General features: G+C 37.9%; 1 protein-coding gene across 7 annotated transcripts in view; it reads left to right on the forward strand.

Moving 5' to 3' along the window:
- The window catches only part of LOC122534472 (papilin), a 43,068-nt gene that overhangs the window by 27,331 nt on the left and 3,269 nt on the right, over nucleotides 1-12,468 (forward strand). For 4 of the 7 annotated variants that reach the window (XM_043665127.1, XM_043665130.1, XM_043665131.1 and 1 more), the window contains 12 exons: nucleotides 310-525; nucleotides 786-956; nucleotides 1,384-1,788; nucleotides 2,412-2,624; nucleotides 2,909-3,076; nucleotides 3,812-4,054; nucleotides 4,524-4,846; nucleotides 5,311-5,461; nucleotides 5,968-6,477; nucleotides 7,029-7,184; nucleotides 7,266-7,379; nucleotides 7,652-12,428. In XM_043665127.1, coding sequence (XP_043521062.1) covers nucleotides 310-525; nucleotides 786-956; nucleotides 1,384-1,788; nucleotides 2,412-2,624; nucleotides 2,909-3,076; nucleotides 3,812-4,054; nucleotides 4,524-4,846; nucleotides 5,311-5,461; nucleotides 5,968-6,477; nucleotides 7,029-7,184; nucleotides 7,266-7,379; nucleotides 7,652-7,854 — 2,873 coding nt within the window. In that variant the 3' untranslated portion in view covers nucleotides 7,855-12,428. Of the gene's footprint in view, nucleotides 1-309; nucleotides 526-785; nucleotides 957-1,383; nucleotides 1,789-2,411; nucleotides 2,625-2,908; nucleotides 3,077-3,811; nucleotides 4,055-4,523; nucleotides 4,847-5,310; nucleotides 5,462-5,967; nucleotides 6,478-7,028; nucleotides 7,185-7,265; nucleotides 7,380-7,651; nucleotides 12,429-12,468 lie in introns of those variants that run through there. The other 3 variants (XM_043665124.1, XM_043665129.1, XM_043665125.1) reach the window with 3 other exon arrangements.

Here is a 12,468-nt window from a genome sequence, read left to right on the forward strand (position 1 = left end):
AGCTAATTTTGAATAAACTGTCCTTAAAAAACGCCGCGTTTTATGAAAATACATAGAAAATACTCTTTCGTAAGTTTCTGTTGGCTTGTACTTATATATTTTAGCTTTCAGCTTAGCCAATAATTTCTTTCTTACACGTTCAATACATTTATTAGTGACGTGCAAAATTTGTACGAAACTTGATACGCGTGTTAGCCTTGGCACTGGACGAAGATTCAAAGTAATATTTGATTGATTTCACGGAACTTTTCATTTCTCCGTGATCCAAATGTTTGGCACGTTCTTATTACTATCTTCGTTTAAATACAGAGCAAGATACCTGTCTCTTGCCCGCGCTTTTGGGAGAATGCCACAATTATACCCAACGATGGTACCACGACTCGTACGAGCAACAATGCAGACAATTCTACTACGGTGGCTGCGGTGGGAACGAGAATAATTTCATTACCGAACAGGATTGTGTTAACAGATGCCAAACTACTATCACCACCTCCGCGCCATCGAGAGAAGTCGAATTTAGACCTGGTAATTGATAATTCAAACAGATGACAAATGAAAATTTCAATGGACAACCGTATGTTATGTCATTTTAGTAATGTCTATTATTATCGTATTTTATATTACGTATATATATTCTACATTCACGTATATTACATTCTATATTATTTAGTGCCATTTATTATGTTATTTTTGTAAAATAATTTATTATAATTTCTTATCTCGTGTCGCAGATGCAACTTACGAATGAAAAATTTAGATTTAAATTTACGTGAAACTTTTTGCAGACTTCTGCTTCCTTCCGGACGAGCACGGCCCATGTTCGGAGGAACACGTCAAATGGTTCTACGACAGCAGAGAGGGTGTCTGCAAACAGTTCAGATATGGCGGCTGCCAGAGCAACGGAAACAATTTCAACAGTCGCGAAGAATGCGAATATCGATGTGGAGACGTGCAAGGTTTGCAACGTTACATCGTGCATTCACTCCGAGAATTGAGCCTGATAAATCTTCTTGCATTATAGCAATAAGTTTGATGATAAAATAAAATTTACAAACATCTAGATTGTGCAACTTTCAAATGAGTGAGAAACTAGTCTCTAATCTCTAACGATTTGTAACGAATTTTTTCAATATTCAAGTTATTTAGTATTGTTATAGTATAATATTTAATTACTACACTGAACATTTTGACTCGTGAATCGTACGAAATTAGTCGGTATAAATCACTCTAACTTCAACTATTTCCTTTATTTTATCGTATTCAATTTATCGTTGTACGTCACGAGTTTGTCCATTGGTTAACAATTCAGTCCAAGAGAGACCACACCGATCATTATTCCAACGATTCGACAATCTATCCTTTTCTCTTTATTTCTATCCCCAGATCCGTGCACTCTGCCCAAAGTTGTCGGCCCCTGCAACGGTTTCGTGAGGCAATACTACTACGATCATCAGTCAGATTCCTGCTACGAATTCGAGTACAGCGGCTGCCAAGGGAACAAGAATCGCTTCCAGGATAAAGAATCATGCGAGAGCAAGTGTCAGAGACGTAGTCGAACAGAAGTAGCCGCGCACGTCACGCCTGCTCCAGTGGAAACTAGCTCGAAGAGTCCCATTTGTTACGCGACTGTCGATCCTGGCTCTTGCAACGGCGACATCACCGCGTTTTACTACGACGCACACAATCAGATGTGCCAGGCGTTCATCTATGGCGGTTGCGAAGGAAACGCGAATAGATTCCAGACGGAGGAACAGTGCGAACGTCTCTGCGGAAAATTCCATGGACAAGGTAACCGTGCGATTCTTAATAACGCTACAACTACCAAAATGGTCAAAATGACCATTTGAATATTTTTAGATATTTCATAGATATAAAACAATATTTTTGGAGAGTTGAATAATTTCTTCATAAAATGAAAGCTTGTGTATCCTATTGTATTCTAAAGATTTTCTGTTTTTTTTTTTTTTTCTTTTCTTTCACTTTAACGTCTCTGATGGAAATTTTATGCTTTATTCTAGCGTCGATATTTAAACACTGTGGTATTTAAAAGATTATTGATCTATGTAAAGTCACGAAGTCACTTTTTTAACTAGCGTTTCAAGCAAGAAATCTACTAGGAGTCTTTGACAATTTTAAAGATTTATTTTCGTTTTATAATTTCTTTCCATCTTTCTTTCTTTCTTTCTTTCTTTTTCTCTGCTATTTTATTTTGGAATATTTAGTAAGTCAATATTCTAAAATTCAGTGATATTGAAACGAGTTCATAAGTATGAATTTCACTCGACAATCTTAGAATTAATTTGCAGAATGTTTAACTTTAATATTACTTTCCATTTGTGGATTGTGGATTTGTTTGATTTTTGATCGAATTGATCAGTGTTATTATGTAAGAAACTTTCTATTTTCCGCAGATACTTGCAATCTACCGGTGGATCCTGGCGAGTGCAGAGGCTCCTTCCAAAAATACTACTACGACCCGGTCAGTCGCATTTGTCGCGAATTTGTCTACGGCGGTTGCGAGGGCAACGCGAACAGATTCAGCACGATGGCAGAGTGCGAATCGATTTGCATTCATCACGAGGAGCCCGTGCCATCTGGAAACGACACAAGCCTTTCCAGTCTGTGTATGTATCTTCGCTCATTCGATTCACAGAATTTCATCCGTAACTTTCGCGTTCCTTGAAATTCATCATTTTTTTTTTTTAAATCTTTGAACGAAACGTGAAAGGACGTCGCTCGGAAAGAATTTCTATAATTTTTTTAATTCATTCGGAAACCAACTGATATTGTGAAATTTTAATTTAAAATTGTTTCGCCTCTCGATGAATTAAGCAAATCGAGAAGTTCTTCCCGAGGGAATGAAATTAACACGCGGCAGGAAAAATAATTTTGTACGATGGTGATCCAGCGATTTGTAAAGAGCCGGTCGACATTGGATCGTGCACGTCCGGTTCTACTAAGCGATTCTACTTCGACGAGGAACTGCAAACGTGTCGAGCGTTCATTTACACCGGATGCGGCGGAAATCGTAACCGATTCAAGACCTTCGAGTCTTGCATTAACACTTGTCTTAGCAGTAAGTCGAGAAGAACGTGTTCACCGACGATTCAACTAGTATTTTTTGTTCAATTTTATTATCAATTTTCAGCTTCGAACATCGTGGACACATTTGCTGTTGTATATAGCTGTACATTGTACTTTCGATGTTTTTATATCGATGTTGTCTTAAATCCTGTTCCCTAACGTCCTTTCTCTATCTCTAAAGACTACAAGGAGAAGAACAGGATAATTCGCGTTTGTCACTTTTATGGGGAGACAGTTTTTGCGAAAATTATTTCATTTTATATTATTTTATATTTCTTTATTAATTTTAGAGTTTATTATCTGTTACATTATCTGTTTTGTATTATTTTCTCTAGCTAAATACGTATTTTTCTTGATATTAAGAATCACTTATGTTCTCTATTGCGTTGTAAACTTTCCTCTATTTTTACCTAATCATCGTTATAATTTCTCCGAGATAAAAATGTCTGTTTAGATATATCCGTGCCGTGTCTTTTCCCCCGTGATTTTACAAAAAAACACCACGCTTCTTATTTTTCCAGATTTTTTATTTCTCAATCGTACATCCAGTCAGCTTTAATTGTCCCCTGAGCTTTGAAATCCTGCTAGAAGCAACGTTGTAATATTGCCTTTATCGCAATGTGTTCTTTTTTTCTCTCTTGTCACTCTTTTGTCGTTACGTTTTTGTATATTTCTTTTTTGAAAAATATTTGCATCGTTTACGTGATTGTAACGTACCTTCTGATAGCCACCAACGAGATCGACGTAGACTCCGGAAAGGACACGAAGGATCCTTGCACGGAAGCTCGCGAGGAATGCAACACCATTCGTTGCCCTTACGGCAAGGAGGCGTTCGTAGATTCTCAAGATTGTGAGCGATGTCGTTGCGTGGATCCTTGCAGGACGCAGATTTGTCCAGACAACACGAAATGCGCCATCACTCTGGTCGCTACCAAGGATGGAACCGAATACAAGGGAGTTTGCAGATCAGGTGACTCTCTGTTTCTATATTTAAAAAAAAAAAAAAGTTCTCTATATTCTTCTTATGTTTTGAAGAAGCAAATGAAAAATATCTTTATTGAAATTTGTATGAATAAAATTAGATTAAATCCGTATAATAATAATACCAATATAAATAACACACACAGTATTAATTGTTATAATATAGACTTTAAAAAGTCATTAAGTTCTAAATTACAAGTGCAAATTATTCCAAATGTCTCTTGCTCTGAGATTATTCATCAGCCTTGGTACTTTCATGATACTTTTAAATGTATTTACTTCAACTGCAATGAATTATTATATGAATTGAATTATTATTTTATACGAGTAGAAATTATTGTATGAATTGAATTTAATTAATGGATTATCATACGAATGGTGTTCCGTTATATATGAATTTACAATATAATGAATTTAATTAACGAATTATTATACAAACGACATGGTTCTCCATCCAGTTACGAAACCAGGCCAATGTCCAAGCGTGTCGAACAGCACAAGGTGCGAACAGGAATGTCTAACAGACGCGGATTGCGCCGGAGAAATGAAATGTTGCAACAATGGCTGCGGTGCATCCTGCCTCGAACCACCTGCGGAGGATGTTCCAGCAACTTCTCCAAGAGTACCGGTCACTGTACCACCAGTTGGAGCGGAACCAGCCTCGATCAAGCAACCGGAAGAGCCGAAAGTCAGCGCTCAAGAGGGTGGCTACGTAACATTGACGTGTATCGCCCTAGGAAATCCAAAACCAGCCGTTACGTGGAGGAAGGGCACGACGCTGGTAAGATTTTTTACTAACTAGACTACTACAAAATAAAATTTTAGCTTCGAATCAAATATATGATTAAATATTACAAAATTGACAAAAAAAATTTACAAAATATATAATTAAATATATATTGCAAAATTGTCAAAAAAAAAAGTTTACAAAATGTATAATTAAATATTATAAAATTGACCAAAAAAAGTTTACAAAATATATAATTAAATATTACAAAATTGACCAAAAAAGAAGTTTACAAAAGATATAATTAAATATTACAAAATTGACCAAAAAAAAGTTCACAAAATATATAATTAAATTATCAAATATACATATAATTAAATTATAAAATTGAAATTTACATGATTTCGAAACTCATTGGAAACAAATGGAATTATTTATTAAAATAATCAATTTCCGTGTTCGAAAATTGATATATCGAACATTGAATTTTGATAACAAGCGAGGATTGATGTCTGCAGATTGCAGCTTCAGAGAGCAGGCGTCGCATATTGCTGGACGGTTCTCTTCAGATCATCAATTTAGACCGATACGACGGCGGGACTTACGTCTGCACAGCTGACAATGGCTTAGGGCCACCGGTAAGAGCGGAATACCAATTGGTGGTCACAGGTACGTACCCATTATTTGAAGTAAATACTCTCTTGATGGTGTTTGGTAGATGTGTTCTGCATCATGAGCTCAGTAGCTAGTCTAACGAATTTCCTCTTCCTGTGTTTAATAACGTAGTGATAGAATCTTTTCGTTCCAGAGGATTGCGAAATCACTGATTCTAAATGTTATTTTTAATATATTTCCACACTTGTGCTTCTTCTTGTACCGTAGTTTACACATAGTTTACACGTTATCTTCCACTTCACTAGCTAACTTCGAGAAGAAGAAAAAAGACAGAGCTTAAAAATACTAATTCTCTACTAAAAATAACCAAATTCTGTTTCTCAAACTGACTCTTGAAAAAAAAAAAAAAAAAAAGTATCTTCATCGTCGATACAATTTCACCAGAGGTTAAAGAAAAATTCGGTGTTAAAAAGAAAAGAACTACTCAGATCTGTCCTCTTCTTGACAACCAACCAATGTTTCACACTTCTGCATGCTGTTTTCTCTCACGTACTATGCAGAACCGAAAGAACTGGCCGCGGCCATCGTCGGAGAGCCTAACACTCACGTAACGGTCACCATGAACTCGCCTATATCTCTGCACTGCTACGCATGGGGCTGGCCGAGGCCTTTCGTCACTTGGTGGCAAGGTGATCGCATGCTGCCACTTACCTCGGAGCTTTACGAGCAAGACTCTGAGTACACGCTTTTGATACGGTCTGTCACACTGCCAACCTTGGGCGTGTACACCTGTCAAGCGTTCAACGCGATCGGCAGAGCTGCGTCCTGGTCGGTGACGTTGCAAGCTGTCGGCCCGGTGTACAATGTGAAGCCAGAGTACGAGAAGTATCTCAAGTACTTGGTCGATCCGCCTAGAAAGCACGAGAGACCTCAGTATCCCCACAGACCTAACAGAACTCAAACTTCCGACTCCCATACGTACGGACCCGCGTACACCACCAGACAATTTCACGTTCCTACGGCCAGTCCCATTGGATACACTACTTTGGACTATGGTACCAAGTTTAGAGGTGAGAGAGTGATCTATGGCGGTTTCTTTCTTCTTCAGAGTTTCCTCGTTGCACTGTCGGGATCTGAAGTTTCTCTGAAAGTTTAAAGAGGAGAGGATCAATCTGTTTCTCTGTTACTTTGCAAATTAAAATAGTTTAAGATTAAGATAGAGAAGAGAAAAATTTGTAGTATTGTTCATTTGACGTTGGGACTCCTCCTAGGTTTCAAGTTTGCTATTTCTATTGTAAAACTATGTTTGTTCACTTTCACGTTACGATGAATTCCGAATCTTGACGTCTATTTTTCGACATTACAGTGCAACTGGGGTTTCTCTTTCTCTTATTTCTTTTCTCTTCAGAATTTAACAATTCTGAAAGCAATTCGATATGCTTCGCTTATACTGTATGCTACGCTGCACCGTAACACTTGCATGCACGTTGTTAACAATAGTTAATTACATCGATCGAACGAAGTCTAATGAAGAAGGTAAGTTCACAGTCAACTTGCTCAAGTTGATTTTTATGTTTTTTCGCAAATGTTTCTTAACGTAACGTGATCGATTGTTTCACAGTGCCTGTCACAGCCAACATATCGATAGGACAGAATCAATTCCCGGAAGGCAGCGACATCACCATCGCTTGCAACGTCGATGGATATCCGATTCCTCGAGTGTCTTGGTACAAGGACAACGAATTGATTCATCCGAACAATCGGATTCAAATTACCGGTGAGTAGCAACACCATCCGAGAGAATAAAAGGAAATTGTGAAACAACTCACTGCGAAATTTCTGGAACGCTCACTTACAGATTTGAACAGACTTGTGATCAGCGTGGCGAATCGAGAAGACTCCGGCCGATATCGTTGCGAAGCGAACAACGATTATTCGTCCGCCACTTCTACAGTCGACATACAAGTTGCTGGTAAATTCTTATGTCATCCGTATTCTGCGTATATTCGAGATTTAAAATTAAAATTAATCTTAAAAATTATTCAGATAAATCTGTAAAATTAAAATTAATCTTAAAATTATTCGAATGAATCTGTTAATTGACATCGATTCGAAGTCGTCACAGAATTTTTCAAATTTCAAGCGTTCACGCGTGAAAGATTATTCTTCGGATTGTTCTCTCAAATTTATTACCTCTAAAAGGGCGCGAATTCTCAAGAAATCAATTTCAATTTCTCTTACTAGGAATCTTCATTCACCCGAATTGCCAGGACAACTCGTTCTTCGCGAAGTGCGACCTGATCGTGGAAGCGAGATACTGCACGCACAAATACTACGCGAAGTTCTGCTGTCGATCGTGCACCGAGGCTGGCCAACTTCCTTCCAGAGGGCCTCATCTGAACACGTTGAGAAGGAGGCGAAGGTACATCCTGAAGACCCTCGTCTAAGACAGCTCTTCGTTCATATCCGGTGAGACCGACGAGCAAAACGAAGAACAATTAACGATTAACAGCTCTCTCTTGCATAATTTGATTACTATCGTTAGTGAAATTCGACAAGTTACAAGTCATCGACGTTGCGCCAACAAGCAAACAAGGATTTATATACTGCGGATTTTTAGGCATGGCGAATTTTAAGTTTTGATACGAGATTTCTGTCCGGTTTTCAAATCGATAACGAAGAGTTTATTTGAAACACCTTGGATGTCGCGTGTGTTGTCAGTTTGCTAAGAAATTGCAAGATCAAAAGGTTTAAAGCTTTCACGATACGAGAGATTGTCAAATTCTGAAATTTTGCGATCAGTCCAATGAAAAGAGATGAGATCGTGAGATTATTAAGAATTGAAAACAGGATTGTGCGGTAACATTACATATACACGCGTATACAGAGGGAAAGAAAGTGCACGAAATGCAAAATTGTAACTTGTCTTGATTCGATAATGTTATTAATTAAAGTAAGTTATTGTGCAAAAGAGGACCTGGACGCGTGAAGAAAAGAGGGAGAGAACCGGCTCTTGAACGTATCGTTGGTAGAGAAACGGAGGAAAACGACGACGAGACCGTGTGATCGTTCGATTCGATTCGATTCGATTCGATTCAACGTCTCGAGCGTGTGCCGCGTGAACGTGACGTTAATTCACTGCCAAAGCCTTAGAACGTCTATACATAGATACCTTTAATATATAATTAAGCAACAGCGAGACGGAGGTGCGCGAAGAGGACGAGTCGCACGACGAGACGCAAAAGATGACTTATTTTCTCTCTCTCTCTCTCTCTCTCTCTCTCTCTCTCTCTCTCTCTCTCTCTCTCTCTTTTTAATCGCTGCTGTCTCTTTTTTTCTTTCTTCAATTTTGTTTCAACGTCGTCGTCGTTCGTCGTTGTTCGTTTTATGTATGTATATACGATCTGACGCTAGAATCCTAGTCGGTCGAAGCCGCAACAGATCGATCGATCGATCGGTATTTGCTTTTCTTTTCACTTAACCCTCTATTTCGTTCGCGTTACTGTCACGTTGGATATCTCGGAACGAAGCCTGGAATCACGCGACGAAATATTATATTAGAAGCCGAAAGTTGGAGTAGATTTAGAAATCTGTGTATTCATCGGTGTTCTAAGATACATCGACATTCTATCTACTTATTTTCCTCTAACGTAAACGATTCGAATGGAACCTACTACTGTCTCCATTTAATTCAATTTAAGAGATTTTAAATCGAGAAGAAGCAAAATCTTCCCTCTCAGTCTCGCAAATTCTTCCGAAATTCTTCACGCGTTTCTCTTAAATTTTTGACAAATGTTTCATTCCCGAAAGAGAAAGAGAAGAGAGGATTTTTAAGAGAGGGTCCACGCGATCTATCGATCAATTTGACCGACGCGGATGAACGCGGATGGAAGAGCTTCAATCGAACAAAGAAAGTGTCGCGAGTGAACGAGTTGAGATCCCTATGTCTTCCTTTCTTTCTTTTCTTTCAAGTCGGATCAACATCTAAAGCCAAACCGATCGAGTAATACGAAAAAAAAAGAAAAGAAAAGAAAAGAAACAAAGAGACAGGGAATCGGCGGGACGGGGAACTTGTACCTATTTGTACGAAGCATATACGCACGTTACGTTGTACAATATAAATAGTTTATTACGCAGTACGCCATTTATATACTCTATGATATTGTTATTACTTATATTCCTTACCGATATTATTGCCATAGCACGAATTATTAGCCCTCTATCATTGATCGAACGACGTTTGACGATCGTCGATAACGCGAGGGTGCAACATCGTAAACGACGATAAAACTCGTCTCGCGAAGAACGAGCAAGAAGAAATTTCGATCGTCTCGATTCTCCGACAATTCCACGTAGTTTCGTTTGCGAAACTGTACTCGACAGACACCGTCGGTTAGAACATAACGATGAAATTAGGAGAAGAGCACGAAAGTGTTGCAAGTTTCCATCTAGTTGCGAACTTCGATTGCGGAGCTTATTGAAAGAGTGTCGAGTTTAATGACAAATTCATCGATTATTCGATCACGATACGCACCTTTTTTCACCATATTAACGTGTTGCATTTATATATTTGTTCCTGAGCATTTTAATCGTATAATGTTAACTACACACTGTTACTATGTATGCTGTATCATCTATCGTGGGTCCTCGTTGTTTATCGGAATAAGAGCGTAAGTTCTGTCGGTTCTGAACTCGCCTGAAAATTAGTCTGAAGCTTGTTGTATGTGTTTGAAGATATGTCAACGTAATTTCTCTGAATTCATTATTTGATTGTTTCGAAATTAAAATTATTCTCCCTGCACCGATGCTTGCGTGTAATTTTAACAAGTTACAAACGTATCTCTCATCGGCAAAATTGATCTAAATTTCTTTACAAGGTTAATGTAAGAAAAAATTGTGTTTCCAATAATTGACATATGCACGTATAAAATAGGGGGGGAAAAAATGCATGATACACGTGTCGTTGACGAATCTTGCACGACAGACGGCTTATTCTCTTAATCTTGAAACACGTGGCAGAAATATCAGTAGCTCGTAGCTTGTCAAAATTATTTCCGAAGGGAAATGTACCAAAAGCATTTATACAACTATATTATAAATATTATATACATATATGCGTATATAAGCGTAAGTTTCACTCGATGATGGAAAGAATCCACGGAACCGTAGGGAAAACAATGGAAAAGACATTCTTCTTTCGTCTGATCGTTTCAGTCACAGTAAATGACAGTGCCTTATTAGAAGCCCTTCGTAAAGTGTCTCGAGGAAGGAGTGCTAAATAAAACTTTACATACAGACTTTACCACGTTAGTGTAAAATAAGCGGAACAGTAGCGTCTCGGATGATTTTTCAATCGCAGGAATTTATAATAGCCTAGATAAAAACTATCCCTCCGATACATTGAGTTTCCTTATCCAGCGAAAAATTCGAAACGGTGAAAATCGTCGAAAATTGTTGCGGCGTTGCCTCGAAGAGAAACGAGAAACGCAGTGCAATTGATTCTTGCAAATATCACGGAATTTCGGAGTTTTTCCTCGTTCGGAGGGATCGTAGTGAAGAAAATGAAAATGCAAAGATGAAAAGATATTGAGTACTCTTCTCCTCCGTGCTCCTTTAGATGGTGACCAAACTAGGACACACGACACACGATCGTAATAACGTAGCAACACGACATCGTTTAGTAAATGTATAAATAGCATAAATTCTCCTAGTTTACATATAGGTATATATCTTACCGATCGCATATCATAACAGAAAAAAAAAATATATATATATATATATATAAAAAAAGGAAACAAAAAGGAACGTAGAAAAGAGTGTATCGTCTTTATCGAGAAGTGACGTCGAAAGGAAAGAGGAAAAGGTGTTCGGTAACGTTTGGTAGATTCTCTCTATATTCTAATAGTAAATAATTTATATTTCTACCGTGTGATTTTTAAGTCTGTACAATGGCCACGCATTCACTTACACACGTTACACGCTAGACATGTATATAATTATACCCCTGTATTACGTGCTACACTCGTGTAATCGATCTATCATACCGGGCATACTGCTCGGGTGTGTGAGACAGTTTTGTAAGACTCGTAGGAACGATCGTGACCGGTTGATTCGTCGATCACGTCATCGAAAGAATATCCTCCGGTATATCCGTTGCGTTTTCTGCATATTTCGGTAATCTCCTCGCAAAGGTAGTCACGATACGTAACGATAACTAACCCTATAGTGATGTTTAGAATGGCTATGATAGTTGTAACGATATTGTAATTATATACGCAGATAATCGAAGCATACTAAGATAATATAACGCGACTAATCAATCCTAGTTTAATTACATTACTTGGAGCTTGGACCTCGTGGATTTCATTTTCGTAGAGAGAGACGCAAGCGCAAGTAGAAACCATTTTAACCGAATAATTTTCTATTTCTTTAACTATATTCCCCGTGTTTCACGATTTTCGAAAGGTAAGAAGTTCTCTCTTTTTTTTTTTTTTCAATTTCTGTAGGATAACTGCTAAGCAAACAGTGTGTGGAACGTACCTCGCGTAGAATCGACAGAGATCATTCCGACGAAAATTTTTTCTCCGGCGCGTTCTTATGTAGACTAAAGAGAAGCAATTTTCAAGGAAAATCGTCGACGAGTCGATCGTGTCTACGATTGTCGCTACGAGTGCCACCGACGACGGATTTAAGCATAAATTACCAGAAGAAAAGCAAGAGGAACTTTGTCAGAAACAAAAGGGGCGAAAAAGAGATCGAATTGATCGTATATACGTGTTCCCAGTGTATTATCTATACATGCATATAGCTCATACAAACACACACATCGCGACAGCGCTAAAGATTTTAGTGAGTGTATTTGTAACTCTAAGTTATACCTTAGGTAACGATTAAAATATAATATAAATATAAATATATAATTATATATAAAATAAAGGTAGATGTAAAGGAATACCACTATACAAACATTGTATGGACAATAATAATATATAAGATCCTTAAATATATGGTTAAACGATTAGCATGATTACTTTTCTTGTCGAGGAACTTTTGCTTCTGTC

Source organism: Frieseomelitta varia, unplaced genomic scaffold (genome assembly GCF_011392965.1).
Source record: "Frieseomelitta varia isolate USP_RPSP 00005682 unplaced genomic scaffold, Fvar_1.2 scaffold_60, whole genome shotgun sequence".
Taxonomy (NCBI): Eukaryota; Metazoa; Arthropoda; class Insecta; order Hymenoptera; family Apidae; genus Frieseomelitta; species Frieseomelitta varia.